This window comes from Bufo bufo, chromosome 1, assembly GCF_905171765.1.
Source record: "Bufo bufo chromosome 1, aBufBuf1.1, whole genome shotgun sequence".
Classification (NCBI taxonomy): Eukaryota; Metazoa; Chordata; class Amphibia; order Anura; family Bufonidae; genus Bufo; species Bufo bufo.
Genome location: NC_053389.1, coordinates 615,345,578 through 615,369,631, shown reverse-complemented (window position 1 = coordinate 615,369,631; position 24,054 = coordinate 615,345,578). Strand labels below are relative to the sequence as shown.

General features: G+C 44.3%; 1 protein-coding gene and 1 long non-coding RNA gene across 5 annotated transcripts in view; one reads left to right on the top strand and one right to left on the bottom strand.

Annotated features, from left to right (window-relative positions):
* Positions 1 to 22,007, top strand: part of PEAK1 (pseudopodium enriched atypical kinase 1) — a 65,622-nt gene extending 43,615 nt beyond the window's left edge. For 3 of the 4 annotated variants that reach the window (XM_040413711.1, XM_040413712.1, XM_040413710.1), the window contains exons 2-6: positions 3,372 to 5,988; positions 11,554 to 11,619; positions 12,305 to 12,510; positions 18,086 to 18,555; positions 19,867 to 22,007. In XM_040413711.1, the coding sequence (XP_040269645.1) occupies positions 3,476 to 5,988; positions 11,554 to 11,619; positions 12,305 to 12,510; positions 18,086 to 18,555; positions 19,867 to 21,045 (4,434 nt within the window). In that variant the 5' untranslated portion in view covers positions 3,372 to 3,475 and the 3' untranslated portion in view covers positions 21,046 to 22,007. The remainder of the gene's footprint in view (positions 1 to 3,371; positions 5,989 to 11,553; positions 11,620 to 12,304; positions 12,511 to 18,085; positions 18,556 to 19,866) is intronic. The other variant, XM_040413713.1, reaches the window with a different exon arrangement.
* A 326-nt stretch (positions 22,008 to 22,333) lies between these two features.
* The window catches only part of LOC120985655, a 29,900-nt gene continuing 28,179 nt past the window's right edge, over positions 22,334 to 24,054 (bottom strand). Inside the window, exon 3 of the long non-coding RNA XR_005775565.1 lies at positions 22,334 to 22,564. This is a non-coding gene — a long non-coding RNA (uncharacterized LOC120985655). The remainder of the gene's footprint in view (positions 22,565 to 24,054) is intronic.

Sequence of the window (24,054 nt, the reverse complement as noted above, 5' to 3'; positions counted from 1 at the left end):
CTTTCCCTGCTCCCAGACTGACCCCCACCAGACATACCAAGCATTCCTGTAACTCTTCCCAGGCCTGGGAGGCAGGGACGCCAGACCTATATGCACATGTATACATGCATATAGCCTGCGCCGTCACAGTTCTATACCGCCTAGGCGCTGTCATATAGGCACATGCTGTGCCCTGTCAGTCTTGGAAGCACTTGCTGTGGAGACGTGCTGAGACATGGATGAAGAATACAACTTTCTGGCACATGCCGGACAAATGTGGCCTTGTATTCCGCCTAGTGTCTAGGTGCATTGTGCTTCTCCATGCGAAACACGGCTGTATAACCGCAGCATTGCCTAATGGGCGATGTAGCAAAATCCGATCCCTTTACCTTTAATTAGAGGAGCACTGTCAGTGGAAGGAATGCCTCCATTAAAGGGTTTAAAGAGCAATAGTCTGCGGAGCTCTGACAGAGGAGCCCTGGCAGTGGAAGGAATGCTTCCAGAAAGGGTTAAAGGAGCGATGGTCTGCAGAGCTCTGACAGAGGAGGTGTCCTCCCTCACACCCATGTGTGATTCAGAGGCAGGACGCTGAGGTGGGCTGTAGGAGATGGAGGGGGGGGGGGGTATTCTCAGTATCCGACCCTTAATGTCTTCCTTCCTTACCAAACGGAAACCAGCATTGGAGAACAGCTGATGCTGGAAGTGTAGGGAGGCCTGGCCTGGGAAGGGTGCAGAGGGGTCAGCGGATTATTAGAAACTTCTGCCAGGATGGAAACAAACTCGGAGTATCTTAGCTGAAAGCTTCTGGAGAAGTTCGCAAAATGTCAAGAAAGAAATGGCTGATTATAGGGTCACGACAAAAATAGTTGTCAGAATGGGACTTGTTTAGTCCTTAAAGAGGACCTGTCACTTCTTCTGACATGTCTGTTTTAGTAACTACTTGAGTTCCTCATAAGATAACAATTCTGGAACATCTATTCGTATTACTCTATGATGTACCATTCCTTTATTATTCCTGCTAGAATTTTTTTTATGAATTAATAGCAGTCTGCCGTGAAGGTCCAGATGGGTGTTACCAGTTGGGGGGTGGGGTGGTCCCTGCACAGTCTGACACTATCCAATCAGTGCTGGCAGTATCCCCAAATGGTAGCACCCAGTTGGACCTTTACTGCAGACTGCTGGCAGTTCACAGTAGGAATGACAGAGGAATGGCACAAGAATAGACGCTCCAGAATTGGCATTACATGGGAAATGCAAGTAATTACTAGGTCTACTTTCACACTGGCGTTTTGACTTACCGTTTGTGAGATCCGTTCAGGGCTCTCACAAGCGGTCCAAAACGGATCAGTTTTGCCCTAATGCATTCTGAATGGAAAAGGATCCGCTCAGAATGCATCAGTTTGCCTCCGTTCTGCCTCCATTCCGCTTTGGAGATGGACACCAAAACACTGCTTGCTGCGTTTTGGTGTCCGTCTGACGAAACTGAGCCAGCCTGTTTTCTCTGACACAATCTGGCCCAATAGAAAACGGATCCGTCCTCCATTGACTTTCAGTGGTGTTCATGACGGATCCGTCTTGGCTATGTTACAAATAATACAAATGGATCAGTTTTGAACAGATGCAGACGGTTGTAGTATCTGAACGGATCCGTCCATGACAGATCCACACGAAACGCGAGTGTTAAACGGACACGTCAGGAGAGGCGACAGGCCCTCCTTAGGAACCATCATTAGCATTCTCTGATCCAACCTTCCTGGGTCACATATCGCAGTCGGAGCAGTAGGTTAATCTGAGTGGGTTTAGGGCCATAGCACTTGGAGTTCATCTTATTGTATATACTCGACAGCTACTGAGGGGGAGACTGGTGACGCAGCGCTATATATATGCACACTTTCTACGAAACCCTTAGATTGGCAAAGCTTACTCAGAGTGGGAGTTTGGCACAGCCAATATACATGGTACAGTCAACTTCAACAGTGTATGAAGGAGGCACTGTCTTTATTGCATTGCTTCACTGTGTACGGGCTTTAACGCAGCAGTGTGCTGGAGCGATGTATTTTTATCATGTGCATACATTAGAAATCATGTGACATTGTGGCGTACTGTGGGGCAATTGTGTTCTTGTGCATAATTGTAATTGTGCTATGATGCCTACTGAGTTTTTCAGGAGAGCTGTGAAAGCCGCATACTAGAGCATTGCAGGATTAACCCTCACCATTTTATAATTCTATCCAATGTTACTGATGTTGTATCAGGGCCAAATGACACAAATCAGACTTCATTTACAACAGTGCTTATATTTCCATTGTTCTGCTCCCTCGTAGCGCCAGACCAAATGAACTTTTACAGGGCATCTGTCAGCAGATTTGTACCTATGACACTGGCTGACCCGTGCATTTGGCAGCTGAAGACATCTGTGTTGGTCCCATGTTCATACATGCCCATATTGCTGAGAAAAATGATGTTTTAATATATGCAAATGAGCCTCTAGGAGCAATGGGGGCGTTGCCGTTACACCTAGAAGCCCTGCTGTCTCGGCATCTACCGCACCCTCTCCACTTTGATTGAAAGGGCCAGAGAGGTGTGAGGGTGCAGCAGCTGTGGAGAGAGCTGAGCCTCTAGGTGTAACGGCAACGCCCCTGTTGCTCCTAGAGGCTCATTTGCATATATTAAAACATATTTTTTCTAAGCAATGAGGGCACATGTGAACATGGGACCAACACAGATGTCTTCAGCTGCCAAGTGCACATGTAACAGGTCAGCCAGTTTCATAGGTACAAATGCCCTTTAATCCTGTGCACACTATATGGTAGTTACCCCTGTATAGTCAGGGGAATAATCATGCAGTGCCATGCCCTTCGTGGCTCGATTGACATCCCCTAAATTGGAATATGTCTTAACAAGCCAGCTCCAGGGGCAACTGGCGCTTACGCAATGAACCCTCTAGACTCCACTTTTCTGAGGCTTTGATCATATTTTCCTCACTAGTCGTTTAGTAATCTGTATTTTATGATCAGGTTGCCCTTGCTGTAGTCTGGGATAGACTTATAGTTTAGTTTATACACAACAGCCAGCCTGAACCAATGATGAGACAGGAGGCGTGTCTCAGACTATCTCAAACTCCCCATAGTCACTGTAGCTAAACTGTAGTCACAAATTACAGCTATCCTGTAATAGAGCTGGGCTAAAATGCAGTCAAGTAGCAAGATCTCATAAAAATTAACTAGCAGGTAATCATTCCATGTAGATACTGACTACATATATTTTTTGAGTTTCTGACTGGACAACCAACTTTAATATATAGTGTGTTACTCTTGGCTAAAATAATAGCTTTATTTCTTAATTGTCCATGTTGCATACTTTGTGCTCACTGTTTTCTATTATTTCCTTAGGTACATGAACAAATTATGCTGCCTGTTACATTACCAACTCCAATGAATTTCTAACTGAAGTTCCACTTTGTGCCCTGGTGCCATGCTCTGCAGTACCTGCAATCATGTCGGCTTGTGGCTCATTTACAGAGCATGTTTGGAAACCAGGGGAATGCAAGAACTGCTTTCAGCCAAAAGGTCAGCATCATTTATCAGCTCTTGGCAGAGGCAACCCTGGTCAACCACCTCCTCCTCCTCCACCACCTCCTCCTTATCGAGCAAATCATACCAAAGTCATTTCCAACCAGCGACCACGTGCAACCACTGGTTTCAAGCCACCTGTAGCCAAGAAACCTACGATTGCTGTGAAGCCTACAATGATGGCTGTAGATGGAGCAGTGTGCCATCCTATTCAGAGTCATTCTAGGTCACCACTGCCCACACAAAACACTCGAAGACAAGCCCAGAACGTAGTATCTCATGATGATCGAGCAAATAACAACACAGGATCAGAACAAACAGTCACTAATAACAATCATGTGAGTAGCAGTGGACTCGCAGAAGTACTGAAAGAGATAGCAGGCTTGAGTCTAGTAGAACCTGTACCTCCCTCAGAAGTTACACCTCGAGAAAACTTTCTATATAGGATCAACCAATGTTATCGCCGCTCTTTAGAGAGGAAGCCATCTGCTAGCTGTTTATCTGGAAGTCGTCATGAAGGAGAAGAGCCCAAAAAAGGTGTTAGAAGAGTAGCATTAAGTGGAGAAGAAGGTGCAGTTATTGGAGTGGATGGTGGGCGCTTCTGCTATCCAGAGTTTTCCAGTAGTGATGACAGCTGGGATGAAGAAGATGAAGAAGAGCAAGGGGAACAAGACAGCTGGGAAGAAAGTGATGAAGAGCTTCTGGCAATGGAGATTCGTATGCGGGGACAACCTCGGTTTGCAAATCTTCAAAGTGGTAGTCTGTCTCCTGTGCCAGGAAGACTTGGGAAACGACAGAAGTGGAATACTGTGCCATTACGTCAGAGGTCCTTACAAAGGGTGTGTGCTGTGGACTATGATGATAGCTATGATGAGATCCTTAATGGCTGTGAAGTGGGTGGACAGGGTGACTGCAACATTGTGTCTCCTTCACCTGATACGTCAATGGTTGATACCTTATCTTGTCCTCCCTCCTCTTCTTCATCCTCCACATCATCATCATCATCCTCTTCTTCTGGGGGACTCTTTTGCAATGGAAATGCAGTCACAGAGAAAGCTTCAGCAGTTGGGCCAGATAGTACAACGCAAGATATAAACCAAGATAATGGTATAGCACAAGCCAAGCCATATCGTGTGGTCAACTTGGAGCAACCAGTCTGTAAACCATACACAGTAGTTGATGTTTCTGCTGCTATGGCTGGGGAATGCCCATCTCGTCTAAACACAAAGCAGAAGAAGTCAAGCTCTACACGTTACCAGGAGGTTTGGACATCAAGCACTAGCCCTCGGCAGAAGCTTGCAAAAACTGAAAATGTGGAAGCTCCTAAACGGAGCTGCTATAAGTCTGCTCCAACATCACCCACTGCTGGTATAAGTGCCCATACCGTACCTGTTCGTTCTCCCAACTTATCTGAAATCAAATTCAACAGCTATAACAATGCAGGAATGCCACCTTTTCCTATTATTATTCATGATGAACCTGAATATGCCCACAGCTGTAAAAGTGCTGATAAAGTGCCCATCCTAATTAATCCTAGTGCTTATGATAATTTAGCTATTTACAGAAGTTTTGTTGGTTCTGGTGGTGCCTTTCCTCCACCTCCAGACAAGGAAAAACGTCAGACTGGAAGTGTAGCAAGCCACACATATGAGGAAATAGAAACCCCTGCTAAAGTACAAAAAAAAGAGGAGTCTGCTGGCGGGGTCTCTCAGGAAACAGGTAGTTGTGTACGTGAAAGTGCCAACCGTGTTCTATATCAGATAGTGGCATCTATCCAACCCCCTCGGTCTCCACCAGAAGCTTTGACTCCGGAATCAGGCAGTAGTGATGATCATCGTCCACCAGAGATCCATTCTGATCCAGAGCATCATACTGGTTCTTTAGGAAGACCAAAAACTCTGTTTTCCTCCCAAAGTGAAAATTTTGGAACTGTGAGTTTAACCAAGAACTCTCCTGCACTTTCCAGTGATGACAGCCCGACTGTATCTGCCACAACAGAACCTCTTCCCCCTTTCCCACCTCCACGTTCTACTTCATCACCCTACCATGCAACTATGTTGCACAAACACTTTGCAACCCGTGGAAAACCAGTTGGAACTAACCGACCTTCAGCAATTGATTCTGCAACACAGCCACGCCGGCCAGCAGATGGCAAGCCACGTCGATGGATATCCTTCAAAAGTTTTTTCAGGAGGAAGAAGGAGGGAAGTGGACAAGGAGGATGTGAGGACAGAGGTGATGAAGGAAAGCTAGTAGGGCTAGATGGCACTGTTATTCACATGCTTCCACCTCCACCAGTTCAAAGACATAATTGGTTCAGTGAAAGCAGAGTAGAGCCCGGAGAGAAACCATCCATTGTGTTCATGTATCGGTCAGAGGAAGAGCAAGCTGCAGGAAGTCCACAGGACAGCATTGGCACTGAGACCAGGTCTAGCAGGTAAATTTTATCACTAAGAAGTCTTATGTTACAATGAATTAAAAAAATAAAGCCTTGAAGCTTTGAACCTGTAACATGCAGGTTAATCTGCCAGCATCTTGCTGTAGGGCTGGAAAAGCTGAGCAGATTATTTTATGGGAAAAGATTCAGTAAACTTGTAATTTATCCAAAGCTCTGTTTCATGTTGGCCTTGAGTCCAGTGGGCATGACAGCCTTCGTTGTAACAGTGTGCATAGACATAGTTGTCAATCACTTATAGGACTGCCCACTGGACTCCTAAGCCCAAAATGAGCAGAGATTTAGATTAATGAATTATAATTCATACCGAATCTTCTTGCAAAACTATATATCGATTTTCTCAGCCCCTATTGCTCTATAACATGCTGCGGGCAGATCAGACTCCATGTTCATTGACCGGTACCCTTTAAATAGTTGGCTAGATATAAGATGACATAAAAAGGGAGTCTTTTAGCAGTTTTGACAATGTTAAATTGTTGACAGTACTAAGTAGGAACTGGGGAGAGCGGTATAAACAGTACCATTTGTGGAGCTTTTCTCATCAGAAGTAGTGTGAATATGAAGTTTTATTCAGTTTGTTCTAGTTTATAAATGTGTTCGATGGGATTGAGGTCAGGGCTCTGTGCAGGCCATTCACGTTATTCTACACTAAGCTCACCGACCTATGCTTTTATGGACCTTGTTTTCTGCACTGGGGCTCAGTCATGCTGGAAGAGTTCCCACAAAGTTGGAAGCATACAGTTGTCCAAAATGTCTTGGTATGCTAAAGCTTTAAAATTTCCCTTCACTGAAAAACAACCCCATAGCATTATCCCTCCTCCACCAAACTTTTTCTCCATAGAATCCCATGCCATGAAGCTCCCTGGCACAGTTTTTGTGTTGATGTTAAAGGGGTTGTGCAGTGTCAGGATATTGATGACCTATCATGACCCATCCTCTGGGTAGGTCATCAATATCAGATTGGCAGAGATCCAACTCCAGGCACCATCACCAATCAGCTGTTTGCAAAGGCCAGCTCTGCACCCTCTTTAATATTTACTTGCACGCCATCTAGAGTGTAGTGGTGGTACAGTGTAATTACACCTTCTACTCTCATTCACTTGAATGCTTACCACTCCAGATGATCCTCACACAACATTATGATGCAGTGAGGACAACAATCCTGGATCGGTAGCAGGGGCAAACATAGTTTCAAAAGATAGATGAAGAATTCTCCAGCACTCAATAAAACTCTAGTATTTATTGTCGCATCTTTAAAAAAATTGCAGGCTACAGCCAACAGACGCTTTCATGTTTCAAACAAGTGGCCTTAATTATGTATTTGTATATTGGAGTTTTATTGCGTGCTGGAGAATCCTTCATGTGTTTTTCGAAACCTATGTTTGCTCATGCTACCGATCCAGGATTATTGTCCTCCTTACAGTAGAAATTAATTCCGAAGTTCCCGCTCCATACAGTATTAAAACAAAGTTTTATGCGACTCGACTTTGGATGACGCATCTGAAGTCGATTCGCTCATCCCTAGTTGTCTTCATGCAGAAAATTATGTATTAAATGGATAACTTATCCTTTGAATGACCACCATGTACTACATTCCCTTGGCTGGCTTGACCCAGCAAACAGCTGATTTTTCAAGGGGTGCCTGGGGGGGAGACATAAGGTGACCCCTTTTGGAAGGGGTTATCTTTGATGTGAGAACCCCTTTAACAATCTTTTGTCCTACTACAGACATGACATAAGAAGGAGTCTCTTGCTCCAGCCACTTGTCTTCCAACCAGACACAGGACAGTGAGGAAGAGGAGGAGGGCATGGCTAATCCCCTGGGACACAGAAAACCTTTATATCTATATTTCTCAATTTTCCTTGTAATATGAGATAAAACAAGTTGAAAAAGGATAAAAGGAAAGGAGGAAATGAAGGAAGAAGTTGCTGGGATATTTTTGTGCTTTTTTTATTTTTATATTTAGTGTTCTTTTACACAATCTGGCACAATAGAAAACCGATCAGTCCCCCATTGACTTTCAATGGTGTTCAAGACGGATCCTTCATGGCTATAGAAGACATAATACAGACGGATCTGTTCATGACGGATGCATGCGGTTGTATTATTGTAACGGAAGCGTTTTTGCAGATCCATGACGGATCCGCAAAAAACGCTAGTGTGAAAGTAGCCTTACAAACTGGAATAACCGGAGTTCTCTATGGGTTTCTTCTCGTCCCCAGCTCTGAGCTTATATTGTCCTGTGGATACAAGGAAGCACCAGGACACATTTGCATTTAGGAAGCAAGTGATCAATAGAGTAACAGTTAGGGAGCAGGGTGTTGGTGATCTCCAGAAACTGAGATTTTATCTTGTCTTTATCTTATGTGGGGTTTTCCTTTTTTCTCCTTTTATTTTTTTTAGTAAGAAAGTCAACATGCTACAGGATTGCTGATTCTACACATTCAGTATCTGTCAGCTGACAGCTATCTCTCCCGACTCCCTCCAGACTATCCAATAAACATACATGTTCAGTTTAGTCTAACATCGTTGTGTAGTTCATTGGTGAGAGGAGAGAAAGGCGCTGCCAGACAACTCTGGCAGCAGCTTATCTCCCAGGACAGCAAAAGTATTGGGATATTCACTTCACCCAATCCTTCTCTACCTCACCACCTGTGCCCTTGACCCAATCCCATCCCACCTCATCCCTAACCTCACCACTACGGTTATCCCTGCCCTAACCCAACTCTTCAACCTATCGATAACCACTGGCCTCTTCCCTTCCTCTTTTAAACATGTAACCGTCACACCCATCCTGGACCCATCCTCTTTATCCATCTATTGTCCCATGTCACTGCTCCCATTTGCATGCAAACTCCTAGAACAACATGTCCATCTTGAATTGTCCTTCACCTTTCATCCCACTCACACGCAATCCGGCTTCAGACCCAGTCACTGCACTGAAACGGAAGTCGCCAACGATCTGCTAGCTGCCAAAGCTAAACGTCACTACTCTGTGCTCCTCCTTCTTGACGTTCCTCTGCCTTTGACACTGTTAGCCACTCTCTCTTCCTACAAATCCTCTCTTTACTCTGCATCAAAGACCTGGCCCTCTCCTGGATCTCCTTGTACCTCACCAACAGAACCTTCAGCTTTTCCCATTCATACACTACCTCCTAATAACGCCCCCTCTCTGTTGGTGTCCCTTAAGGCTTTGTCCTGGGACCCCTACTTTTCTCCATTTATACATTCGGCCTAGGACAACTGATGGAGTCCCATGGCTTCCAATACCACTTCTATGCTAACAACACTCAGATCTACGTCTGTAGCCAAGATGTCACTTCCCTGCTATCCAGAATCCCAGCGTATCTGTCGGCAAGATCTTTATTCTTCTCCTCCCGCTTCCTAAACTCAACATGGAGAAAACTGAATTCATTGTCTTTCCCCAATGTCACTAAGCCCCCCTACCTGACCTGTCCATTAAGGCTACATGCACACGAACGTATTTTGTTTCCGTGTCCGTTCCGTTTTTTTTTTTTTGCGGATAGAATGCGGACCCATTCATTTCAATGGGACACAAAAAATGTGGACAGCACATCGTGTGCTGTCCGCATCAGTATGTCCGTTTTGTAGCCCCGCAAAAAAAAATAGAACATGTCCTATTGTTAGTTTTAGGCATTGTTACAATGGATCCGCAAAAAAAACACGGATGGCATATGGATGTCATCCTTTTTTTTTTTTTTTTTTGCGAATCCGCAATTTGCGGACCGCAAAACAAATACGGTTGTGTGCATGTAGCCTAAAGTTAATAACACAAAGCTTTCTCCAGTCTCACAGCCCCGCTGCCTGGAGGTAACATTGGATTTTGCTCTTTAAGCCACACATCCAAACCCTCAACTCCACCTGTCATTTTCAACTTAAGAACATCTCTTGTATTTGTGCCTTCCTCACCCCTGAGTCAACTAAAATACTAATGCATGCTCCTGTGTGGACTACTGCAACATCCTCCCATCCAGCACTATCACTCCCCTCCAAGCTATTCACAACTCCGCTGCCCGGTTAATCCACCTCTTCCCTTGTTTCTCCTCTGCCTCCCCCCTCAGCCAATCCCTTCACTGGCTCCCCATTGCCCAGCGAATTCAGTTTAAAATACTTACAACTACATACAAGGCTGTCCAAAACGTCTCCCTTCCTTATATCTCTGACCTGCTTTCTCGATACATTCCCAAACGTAATCTCAGATGCTCACAGGACCTCTTCCTCAGTTCTCTTCTCATCTGTTCTTCACACAATCGACTACAAGATTTCTCACGTGCCTCTCCCATACTCTGGAACTCACTACCCCAACACATCAGACTCTCCCCCAACATCCAAACGTTCAAGAGTAACCTGAAAACCCACCTTTTCAGGAAAGCCTACCACCTGCAATGAGCATGCTGCCACCACACAGCCACATGAGCAGCCTATACCCTCACCTAATGTGTTCTCCCCTTCCCTTATAGATGGTAAGCACTTGCAGGCAGGGTCCTCTACCCCTCTGTACTAGTCTGTTAATAGTTTCTTGTATTTTATATTTATGTAACCCCGGCTAAATGTACAGCGCCATGGAATTAAGAATTATAATAATAATATTAATAATACCCTGACATCATCTGTTGATCTTGGAGTGTTCAGCTGACAATACACTAATGTATATGGAGGGCTTAAAGCCTCATGCAGACGTCCGTGGAACACGGTCCTTGGGATACCGGACTGGCATTGCAGGAGCGCATTGCGTCATTGGTTGCTATGATGCCGTGCGCTCCTGCAATGCCAGTCCGGTATCCCACGGACCGTGTTCCATGGACATCTGCATGAGGCTTAAGTGTTACATTAAAGGGCTTCTATTTTTTTTTAGGATATCAGAATGTTTTAAAAAATAAAGATGTCATACCTCACCCGTCATCCTGCCCCTCCTGCTTCAATGCGTTCCGGGTCGCTTGTCAATCTCTGCTTCCCGGGCCCTGCTTACCCGTCTCAGCCAGTGACTAGGAGGGCGGGAACAGGAATTAGAGATCGGCAGGGGACCCAGAAATCGCTGTAATGGGAGTGGTGGGCGATCGGTGAGTGTAACTTTTATAGTTTAAGCCATAAAAAAAATCAAAATGAAATACTGTACCATTGGACAACAATTTTATTATAACCGCTGTAAGGAAAACAAAAAGTGGATAAAAAGGAAAGGCCTTTCCTTAGAGCCTCTCCACCTTGTTGGATCTTCTTTTAGATTTGGCAAAAAAAAACCAAAAAACTGTCCTATGTGAATAAGGGCTTACCATAACTTTTAGCTTTCATAGTGTCAAAAAAATCCTGTCCGCTGTGACTTCAGACAGGCTCCATTGAGTTGGAAATTGGCGAATGGAAACAAATGATGAAGGATGGCAGTTTGTTTCATTTTTTTTTAATCATCCTTTTTTTTTTTTCTTCGAAGATGAATAACAGCAAAACAGAATGTGGAATTGTAACTTTAGAAGAGTTTGATACCTGAATTTGACTAGCGGAAGATTTATCGATGACTTTTCTTTCTTTAGTAGAGTTCTGTCCAGAGCTAAGCACTACACACCAGAATGGCGTTTGGTAGCAGACGGTGCAGACATGTGAGCATTTGGCAGCGTACTGTACATGTCCCACTGTGCACACTTATCACACTTCCTGGTATTTCCCATCTCCTTCCTCTTCTCTGTCATTCTGCCCTCTGTGGTTTCACAGTGTGTATGTGCCGCACTTTCACTGCTAGGATCTCCGTTATTGTTTATCTACCACTCATTGTATTATTTCTCTTCCTAAAACTCAAGATCCTTTTTATCCTCGAGGGTTTTGTCACTCCTCTGCTTCCATGTGCAGGTATGATTAGAAGGGGTTTTGGTTCTGGAGTTTCTTATCAGAGTTGAGAAGGGGGGGTGGGGAGCGATGTGTCAGTGCTGAGCTGTCGTAGGGGAGGGTTACTGGTGACACTCCCTTGCAGGTAAACACACAGGTTGGGTCAGATCACAGGACAGTCTGGTCACGACTCTCCGGTCAATGAGTTAGTGTCCTTTATGTTGGAGAATGGGGAACTGTGTCAGTAGCAGAAGATGGTGAGTCTGTAGCTGTTTTCACCTGTATTTCCAGTTTGTCTTGTTTTTGCTGCTATATTTCTTAAACCTGCAGACTTGTTTCTGCCGTTTACATCCACAGACATATATGTATTTTCCTTCTATATTCTGTGCATACTGTTTTTCGCTTTTTGACATCTGAGTGGTTATTCTACTTCTAACTGCATTTATGGATCTCTTAATGCAGCACTCCTGACGATATGCCTGTGCAAGACTCTACTTCACTTGGCCCCACAATGCTCCAAAGTCCTGATGAGCAGAATCGGGCAGACAGTTCACCACCACCTGCCGTTGCTGAGGTTCAGACACGTGAAGAACCTGCTCCTATCTCTGGTGCAGCCTCTGACTGCTCATCTGACTTAAGTCCGGGGGGAGCCACCTACACTAACTTAGGTGAGATCTATAGTTCCTATTTCTGTAAGCATTTCGAGGGAGATTTATCAAACTGGAGTAAAGTGGAACTGGCTTAGTTGTCCATAACAACCAATCAGATTCCACCTTTAATTTTCCAAAGGAGCTGTCAAAAATGAAAGGTGGAATGTGATTGAGTGCTATGGGCAACTAGACCAGGTCTCCTTTACACCAGTTTGCTAAATCGCCTCCTTCAACCAGTGTTGCTCCTTAAGGCCTCATGCACACGACCGTTGTTGTGTTCCGTTCCGCAAAATGGGGTTCCGTTGTTCCGTGATCCGTTTCCGTTTTTGTTTCCGTGTGTCTTCCTTTATTTTTGGAGGATCACCAGACATGAAGGAAAGTAAAAAAAAATCTAAGACAGGTTTAGCATGCTAATGATAAGAAAAAAACGGACGCGGATGACAATCTTGTGTGCCTCCGTGTTTTTTAGCGGTCCCATTGACTTAAATGGGTCCGTGAACCGTTTTCAGCGAAAAAAATAGGACAGGTTATATTTTTTTGACGGACTGGAACCACGGATCACGGACGTGGATGACAAACTGTGCATTAGCCGAGTTTTCAACTGACCCATTGAAAATCAATGGGTCCGCAGAAAATCACGAAAAACGGAACAACTGACACGGAATAAAACAACGGTCGTGTGCATGAGGCCTAAAGAAGTTGCCCTGGATCTTTACAAGTTTTTCATCAAACCTATAAAAAAAATAATACAAGCAGAGACTTTGGATCTATACTACTATAAGTAATATGTCCATACCGTCCTGTTGCTATAGACAGCAGTAACATTGCATTCATAGTTACATAATGTTGCATGCAAACGTTAAAGATGGTTATGCTTCATCACTATGGAAATTCTGTCATTGTGGTCCAGTTGACACACTGAAAGGCAGGGCACCGACAGCAGGGTTCAGAAAAATTCACTTATGAAGTTCAGATGTACAGTATTTCACAAAAGTGAGTGCACTCCTCACATTTTTGTAAATATTTTATCATATCTTTTCATGGGACAACACTGAAGATGTGACACTTTGATACAAGGTAAAGTAGTCTGTGTACAGCCATTAATGTCTAAACAGCTGGCAACAAAAGTGAGTACCCCTGAGTGAAAATGGCCAAATTGTACCCAAAGTGTCAATATTTTGTGTGGCCACCATTATTTTCCAGCACTGCCTTAACTCTCTTGGGCATGGAGTTCACTAAAGCTTCACAGGTTGACACTGGAATCCTCATGTCCTATCTCCTCTAAGCGCGTTGTCTAAGTGAACCCCTCGTTCTTCACACTAGCCCTGATGGTGGGGATAGACTTTCCTGAGGGGAACACCAGATCGCTACCTCTTAAGGAAGATTGGCACACAAGGCAGCTGGTCCAGGCGGGCCAGGATGTATCAGAGGTATAGTCTTAGTCAGCCGGCTGAGTCGTAACCAGGAGCAATAGTGCAGGACCAAAGGATGAGGCAGAGGCGAAGTCAAATAAGCAATAGATCAGGGCAGGCGGCACAGGTACAGGTCAGGCAATCCGAGTCGGCAACAGGAGATTGAAGGGAAGCAGGCAGGGATCAAGAAGGTAGCAGAGTCCAGGAACACAAACATGGGTCAGATACACAGGAACACAAGCAGAGATATTAGTAACCTTTACAAGACACTAGGACCTTGATGCTCAGGCATCTGGGAAGGGGGCTGAGCCACTTATATACGTGCAGGAGGGCTAGGATTGATCAGCGAGGTCACATGATCTACCCCATAAAGCACAGGAAGCGACGCTCGCCGGCCCTTAAAGAAGTGCTGCAGGGAACAAGCAGCAAGCATGCTGTGGCCAGCGCTGAAAGGAAATTGGAGCGGATCCCAGAACAAACAGTACCTACAAGGACAGAGCCTAGGACTGCAGCGGTGAATAGGGAAGCACTGGCAGCAGAACCCGGTGCCCGGGACCGCAGCGGTAAGCGGGAACAGTGGCGCTGTTCCAAACCCCTTTCATGATGACATCACGCATGGAGCTGGTGGACGTTAGAGACCTTGTGCTCTTTCACCTTCCGTTTCAGTATGCCCCACAGATGCTCAATAGGCTTTAGATCTGGAGACAGGCTTGGTCAGTCCAGCACCTTTATCCTCAGTTTCTTTAGCAAGGCAGTGGTCGTCTTGGAGGTGTTTTTTTGAGGTCATTATCATGTTGGAATAATGCCCTGCGGCCCAGTTTCCGAAGGGAGGGGATCATGTTCTGCTTCAGTATGTCATAGTACATGTTTGCATTCCCTCAATGAACCGTAGCTCCCCACAACCGGCAGCACCCATGCAGCCCCAAACCATAACACTCCCACCACCATGCTTGACTGTAGGCAAGACACACTTGTCTTTGTACTCCTCACCTGGTTGCCACCACACATGCTTGACACCATCTGAACCAAATAGGTTTATCTTGGTCTCATCAGACCACAGGACATGGTTCCAGTAATCCATGTCCTTAGTCTGCTTGTCTTCAGCAAACTGTTTGCAGGCTTTCTTGTGCATCATCTTTAGAAGAGGCTTCCTTCTGGGACGAAAGCCATGCAGACCAATTTGATGCAGTGTATAGTCTGAGAACTGACAGGCTGACCCCCCACCCCTTTATTCCAGTATGAGAGTGTGAGAGCGATAACGCCAAATTTCACACACCTGAGACCTTGTAACACTAACGAGTCACATGACACCGGGGAGGGAAAATGGCTAATTGGGCACAATTTGGCCATTTTTACTTAGGGGTGTACTCACTTTTGTTGCCAGCGGTTTAGACATTAATGGCTGTGTGTTGAGTTATTTTCAGGGCACACCAAATTTACACTGTTATATAAGCCGTACACAGACTACTTTACATTGTATCAAAGTGTCAGATCTTCAGTGTTGTCCCATGAAAAGATATAATAAAATATTTACAAAAATGTGAGGGGTGCACTCACTTTTGTGAGATACTGTATAAGGCACTTGTGTTATGATACACAACATGCAATCTACGTCATCTTTTGCTCGTATGGGTACATTTTATATAGGCAAAACTATTTGGTGCCTGTGTTATGGGTTCAGGGAACATTACATGTCGATATCAATGGGTGAAGTTTTACCTTGGCTTTTTAAACATATGAGAGAATTTTACATGTTTTGTGATATATACAGTAATGTTAATTTTTTATACTATGTTGAGTCTAAAGGGGGTTTCCAACCTTCTATACGGCTATCACTAGCTCATCGGTGGATGTCCAACACCTCGCTTTTTTAGTGGACATCGCACGTCACTGCACTGCTGCTCCCATTAAAGTGACCGGGAGCAGCACTGCAGTGACTAGCCCTTTCCACTACAGGTTTGACGGTGCTTTATAGTTCCTGCGTGGACTCCCGACAATGGAGCTACACCCGAACAGCAGGGGTGTGGGGTGTTGGTCAACCACCAATGAGCTACTAATGGCCTGACCTGAGGATTGCCCATCATTTAGAAGAGGCTGAGCACTCCTGTGCCCTCATTACAATGGTACCTTTATTTGTTCTGTCCCTCACAGAGATCTTAAAAAAAAAAGACTTAAACTTATACGAATGAGGTTCGGCAAGTGCCCAGGGGTGGCACATGCGAAGTCCAACTACGGTACCTGTTCCTCTCTCCATAATAGGCACAGCAGTGCGCAGGTGCAGGACAAGTGTAGGACAAGTGTGGAGCGGCGCGCAATCTAGGAGGGAGAGGAGGAGGTAATAGTAGGAAACAAGGGCGGGCCAGAGGGGTGAAAGAGGTGTTGTTTTCTGGGCACATCACGCTGCAGTAACGCCGTCCTTGGGCACTTGCCGAACCTCATTAGCATAAGTTAAAGTCTTTTTTTGAAGATCTCTGCGAGGGACAGAATAAATAAAGGTACCAGTGTAATGAGGACACAGGAGTCTATAACCTGATCTGAGCGGTCTAAAAGGCTCAGAATAGGGCACAGGCTCCCTTTAATTTAGTAATTTTTACAGGTTCCAGCAGGTTTTGAAAAATGTCCAGATACTAGAAATAATTTCTAAGCTATTTACCTGAAATATGTATAGACAATTTTACACTCTTAGGGCTCATGCATACAAACTTATTTTCTCTCTGTGTCCATCCCATTTTTTTTTTGTGGACCGCAAAAAAAAGGGAAGTTACTCCGTGTGCGTTCCGTTTTTGTATGTCCGTATTTCCGTTCTGCAAAAAAATAGAACATGTCCTATTATTGTCCACATTACGGACAAGGATAGTACTGTTCTATTAGGGGCCAGCTGTTCCGTTCCGCAAAATGCACATGGACAGCATCCGTATGTTTTGAGGACCGCAAAATACATACGGTCGTGCGCATGAGGCCTTACTCTATTGATTTACCTGACCTTTAATATACTCGGATGTGTATCAGATTGTATGCGTTTCCCTATCTAAAACACATTCACACTAGAGAAAATTCCAATAGAAAGCCAATTAACCTACATATGTATCTTTTACAAACAGCCATTCAGACCCCAGTTGTGGCTTTTTGGCATTATTCAATTCTTTTACAAAAGGGATGTACATATGTAATAATGTACTAATATGAACAAGATAATATAGCATAATATGTAATAATGTACTAATATGTACCATATACTATAAAATAGCATAATAATATGTAATGTACTAATATGTACAATATAATATCAATGGAGTTCATGATGGATCAGTCTTGATGATGATAAGACAACTGGATCAGTTCATAACGGATGCAGATGGTTGTATTATCAGTAAGGGTACTTTCACACTAGCGTTTTTCTTTTCCGGTATTGAGTTCGGTCACAGGGGCTCAATACCGGAAAAAACTGATCAGTTCTATCCTAATGCATTCTGAATGGAGAGCAATCTGTTCAGGATGCATCAGTTCAGTCCCTCTTACGTTTTTTGGCCATAGAAAATACAGCAGCACGCTGCATTTTTCTCTCCGACCAGAAATCCTGAACACTTGCCGGAATGCCGGATCCGGCATTAATTTCCATTAAAATGTATTAGGCATTAAAATTGCCGCATTGACGGATCTGTTCTTCTGGTCCGCGGATGGGCAGACCTTTAAATCTGTGAAAAAAATAAATACTAGAGAGACGGATCCATTTTAATGCATTCACCCGGATCCGTCTGACAAATGCCATCCGTTTGACAGAACTACCTGCCGGAATCCTCTGCCTCAAGTGTGAAAGTGCCCTAATGGAAGCGTTTTTGCTGAACCCTGCCGGATCCAGTAAAAATGCTAGCGTGAAAGTAGCCTTATATGTATAATATAATAATATGGCATAATACTATGTAATAATGTACTAATAAGTAAAATATGATATAATATTGCATAATACTATGTATTAGGATCTCCTTCACATCCTCCATGTTGGATGACAACTGTATATCTACATACAGTGAAAAGCCAGAGAAACTTCGAATGGAAGAAAATTAGTTTATAGAATTGTATCATCACTGTAAATATCCAGGCCTTTTTGAGATAGTATAGCAAAGATCCCACAAATACTGGTTTAGATTAAAAAAATCTAACTCTGATAACTGTATCCACAGGTCAGTCTCGAGCAAATATGATCCCATATAAACAGCCTCGCCAGACCCATGGCGGAAGTCCGCCTAATGAACCAGAGCCCCATCCAACCCCTCCTCCTCTTCCAAAGAAGAATCTGACACCTCGACAGTCCACCCCAGAGAAATCACACGGGACATCGCTAAGCCTGGGTAACCCCACATATGATACAGACCGCAGCTGGGAGACTGGGGTCAATGAGTCGGGAGACTCCATGGAGCGACCCAAAGCTAGTGGAGGGAAGATTGCTGAATTACAGGTAGAAGCCCTGCGCCGCTTCTATGCTCGCTGTGAGGACATCTTCATGGCAGGACAAAGAGAGCCAATTAGCTTTGGACTAGAAAGTTGGCCAGACTTCAGGCTAACGAGCCCCACGCCATGCTCCCGAGCTGGAGATTCAGTATATTACCGAGCATCATACGCACGCGACCCTGGAAATCTCTATGCTGTGAAGGTAATCTACATTTTTTTTCCTTTTTACTTTTCACACTTTGGGTGAGATTTATGAAAACTGATTAAAAGGAAAACTGGCTTAGTTGCCCACAGCAACCAATCAGATTGAGCCTTTCATTTTCCAAAGGAGCTCTGTAAAATTAAAGGTAGAATCTGATAGGCAACTAAGCCACTTTCCTTTTCACCAGTTTTGATAAGTCTCCCATAGTTGACCATACCAGCCAATCAGATTCCACCTTTTATTTTTCAGAGCTCCTTTGGAAAATGAAAGATGGAATCTTTATACCAGCTTAAATCAATCTCCCCCATGGAGTATACTTACTGTATACTATAATTTTGCTCTGTCGATTGTTCTGTTACTCTCTTGCGATTCTTTGATCACTGTGGCTTAATGCCGCACATTTAGTTGCTTAGGGTCCTGTTACACCTGCAGATGAATCAAGCGATTGTCGGGAAGTAAGCGTTCCTTCCCGGCAATCACCTGCTCTCTAGCAGAGGATACCTCTGCTATTGCATGCAGCGATCTTCTACTCAGTATGGGGACGAGCGATCGCTAATGCCATCGCTCGTCCCCATACTGAATCATTGTTTGCTGGCGGCAGAGCGTGATCACACAACACAATCTGCCGCCAACAAAGGAGGATTTTTAAAACTGCTAAAAGATTTCAATTACCTGATGAACGAGCGTTTGCTCATTCATTAGGTAATCGGCGGGAGTATTACACTGCCGGATCATCGCTAACGAGTGTTCATATGAATGCTTATTAGCGATGATCTTCATGAATATCTTCAGTTGTAATAGGGCCTTAAGTTCTATGTAGCACCAACATATTCCACAGAGCTGTACAGAGATTTTCAGGCTCAGACAATCTCTAACTTAATTATTTACTGTAACAAATTCCAATCTTCAGTAGGAATCTTTCGTCAAGAACTTCTCTTTAAGACCTCCATAGACATTAGATTATGGTTAACTGAACCCACCAATTCCAGTGTGGCTAGGCAGCTATCTAACTTGCATCGGGGGCCTCCCATCTCTCCCCCAGTGGATGATGTTGGGGGAAAGAAGGAATGCACAAGTTGAATTCCAGTGCCCGATCCTTTTATTCTGGCAGGGGATAAGCTGTCATCAGAAGTGTGGTGTTACCTTCTTTTGCCATTGGAAATACATGCATGCTTGGCTGAACGGAGTATGTATGCCTGTGGGGGAGTCGGTTGGAATAGCTATTGGTGAAACGAGTATTTGGCCAACAGCTATTCATGGTGTTCGGTCACCTTTTATTTTTGTTGAACATTGCCTTTTCTTTATTTCCAGATTTGCCGCAGCAAATCTAAGCAAGCCCAGCAGGAATACTACCACTGCCTGACTGTACGACAGGGCCTCACTGAACATTTCAATATCCAGCAGGATTGTGGGCAGTTTCTGGCTGAGGTACCTGCACGTTTACTACCGTGGGAAGATCCCAATGTATCTGAAGAGGAGGAGGAGGCAGAAGAAGAGCAAAAAGAGAATATAGATATGGCCCAAAAACGGAAAGAGCCCCCAAACAAAGATCAAAATCAAAGCTCTCCTAATAATCAAGGTTCATTGGGCAAACGGAGGAGTAGAGTGGTAGTCATTACCCGAGAACCCCCCAGACAGACACTTGCAGATTTTGTACGGGAGGGTGAAATGCAACATCGTAGAGAGCCAGAGCTGTATGAACGCCACGTGTGTCTGTTACTGCTTCAGCTCTGTGGCGCTCTGGAGCATTTGAAGGCGCAAGGTATTACTCACTGTGATCTTCGTCTAGACAACCTTTTGCTTGCCAGCTGCCGTCCTGGTGAGTCAGGATGTAGTTGTTGTCATAGGTCTGGCACAGAGGAGCCAAAAGAGCATGCCAAGGAAATTGGTCCTTCTGAGCAGAGAGCATTCCCAACCTGTGCTGGCCGATTGCTTCTCACCAACTTTAGCCAAGCTAAACTGAAGAGCCAAAGAGTTTGGCGTCCACAGGGCCTTGGCGATCCTTCACGTATGGCTCCTGAGATGGTGGGAGCAGCACAGTACCGACGGAGTGATGAGTTTCAGACTGGAATCCTCATCTATGAAATGTTGCACTTACCCAACCCTTTCCTTGATGGGGGTTTAAAAGAAAGAGAATATGGGCCCTGTGACTTACCAGCTGTGCCACGACGCTCTCCATATTCACGAGGCTTGGGGCGTCTGGCAGGGCTTCTCTTGCAGCATAGCCCTTCAGATAGGCTTCAGGTGGGACAAGCCAAAGCTGCTCTACGCTGCTTAATATGGGGCCCTCGTGAAGAAGTTCTGCAAGGATCAGGATCTCTACATAGCTGGTTGGAGGTGAAGAGGACATTGCTACTAATAAGACTAGCAGAGCGAGCTTTGGAGAAAGAGGGTGGAGTGACTCTGGAGGACTGGTTGTGCTGTCAGTACCTGGCATTTGGCACAGTCCAGGGACTGGCACAGACACTACGCTTACTGGAACAAAACTGAAAGGCATAGTCCTCCTCTACTTTTTCCCGACAGTCTGTGCAATAGCTGGGATACCCCAGAAGGCTCCGTTTAAGAAGCTTGAACGTCCAGTGTTATACCACTCCTTCCTGCACAGTCAGGCAGATACCTAAGCAGACATTACTACACTCACAAGTGGGTTCTCATATACATTTGCATGCCTCAAACAATGGACTTAGTATAGACATTGTAATAAGCGTATTTAAAGGCAAGTATATTTCATTTTATTAACACATTTTACAATGTCGCCCCCTTTTCATACAACCATATAAATGCTGCCAGCAACCACTTTTTACCATTTACATTTTCTTTGTGTAAGAGTCTATTGCTTACAGGTATAGCTAGATTGATTATATTTATCACTGACATAATCGGCCATCGTTACAAGCCGTCTGATGGACACACCATGCAAGTATTGATACATCCGGTCCGCATACCTGTAAGAAAGGGATACACAAACTGAAGCCATGACACATACAGAGCACTGCTGATACACTAAACATACACACAATCTGCCAGGCTGTGGGGGAGAGATTACCAGAACTAGTATTAATATGAAATGTTTTATTCTTAAGGCTTTTAATACCATAAATTCATATTTATATTTATATGCAACTACACATGCAGTATCCTTCAAGAACCACACCCATAGTGTTAATTCATATATAGAACTATATACAGTATACACGATGTGAAGACAGAAGCGTCCTTGACGCTTCACGTTCCTAATCTTATGGGGAGTAGGCGGCCGGTGTGCCCCTTACAGTGCCCCACTGCTCAGTAATTCCTCTGTTATAGGAGGCGAGGGGAGCAGAGGTGGTCATCTGGTATAGGTGTCCCATGCTCCGATGCCTCCATTCTTTTTTGTTTTTGTTGTGGTACTTTTTCCATCTTTACTGCTGATGTTCCTACTGTTGCTGTGTTAATAAATCTGTTTTATGGCACTTGTATTTCTGTGTGCACTTACATGAAGGATATGGATCCTGCCACTGTTGGTAAACTTTACATGCTGGCATCACACCCTGACTAAGGTGTTACGCATAGATTCTTGTGGTAGTGCTTTTGAAGCCAAAGCCTGAAATGGGTTGGAACTAATCTTTCTTTTTTCCATGAATCAGTAGCACAAGCGAAGATAAGAAACTTTGTAATATATGTGATTACAGAAAAATGCTTCTTTCTCTTACTTATCAGGTTTCTCTATTCTTCCCCATTCACTTCTCCAATGATCACTAAATTTAAAGTTACTGATAAAAATCCATACACTGAGAGGGGAAAAGGAGGGAGGGAGAAAATGCTGCAAGAGAGACACAGAGTTGCTGGATTCACAACAACAGTGCTCAGTAGTGCTGTATAAGGTCCTCCATGCTGCTGCTTCTGTAATGGTTGCTACAGAGAGATAGAGGAGCAGGATCTCCTTTGTGTGCTGTGTATGGAGACATCATAGCAGTTAGTCTTGACCCGCTTCAGAGCTGCGCTCAGGTACAGCTCACAGAGATGGAACCTACAAAAAGGGATATAATGGTCAGATATAGTGTTAGTCATTTACACACAGATGACAATTTATTCTGAAACATTATCTGAAAGGTTAGTTACGCTTAACCCACCTTAATTAATACTAACTTGCCTACAGAAGGAAGTTTCCAATATACTCGCTGTCTAAAAGTTGCATGACATTTGCCGATGTCATGTCCATCAGTCAGAATACCTTGTTTCCGATCTGGTCTATGGATGGACAGGTGAAGTGATGTGGATGGGACTAGAAGTATTTGTCTAGTGAATCCACCTCATTGCACATGTGCCAGGGAGACCAGTGGTCGATCCACACAACTTCAGGAAGGAATGTATAGTGGAACTTTCTTCTGGGGGCAAGTTATGATTAAGTAAGTTGGGTTGATGAGTCCTGAAAAGCCTCTTTTAGTATGCTATGACAGGTCTGTACCAATTTTGTAGCTACTCTTAAGAATTTCATTTTGGTAAATCTTGCCCATTGCTTATTACTGCTTATAAAAGCTGGTTATACCTACCGATGAAATTTAGGTTTACAGCAATGATCTCAAACTGTACAGGGTCCCCATAACTGATACAGTAGGATGTAAGGAGTCATTCTGATAATGATTTTCAGTTGTGAAACCAGCACATTTCAAATCCACTGGTCAGCATTGGAGACTGGAGCAGATTCAGAACAGCAGTGACAGGGGATCAGCGGAGGTGAGCAATGCTTCTTTTTTTTGTTCTGATCAGGTAATAAAATATGTTAGACACCTCTGAGTGAAAATATTTCCACTTAACCTGAATTACATGTTGCACAACCATGGCAAGATTTTATATGCAGCCAGGTTCATCCTGCCTGCTGTATTTATTTATTTTTTTATTAAAGGAGTTTTCTGGATTCATGCAAATACAGTTAAGTCACTGTAAAATTAAACATTCTGTAATGAATATGCTTTGTGTTCAAATTCCACTGTTTGCATACTGTTACAGTCAGGGGATATGGACCCTCTGTTCCAACTAAATGGTTTGGCTTTTGGCTAATTCTAAGGGCTTTTTACTGGTAGTCCTCCGGTATTCACCCTTTAACCCCTATGCAGGAAATGGACTTCGCTGAGGAGGAACCACCTGGCCGCTACCTCCTGCAATAGTCCTGGAGTGACCAGTGTGAAGCACTGAAGGATAAGGCTATATGCATAGTGTGGAGTCAGGCTAGAGTCAGGACAGGCAGTGTACTAGCGTATCTGTAAGGCCCCTTGTAGACGAGCGTTCCTCCCGCAGCGAGTCCGCATCGCAGCACCCGGCCTGACCTCCCATCGCTGCCGGGAGTCACATAGCATTATATTGATTTATGATGCTATGTAACCCTTACAGTTCTGGAATGTATTGGATAACACTGGCATAATGCTGTCAGTGTTATCCAGTACATTCCAGAACTGTAAGGGTTACATAGCATCATAAATCAATATAATGCTATGTGACTCCCGGCAGGGATGGGAGGTC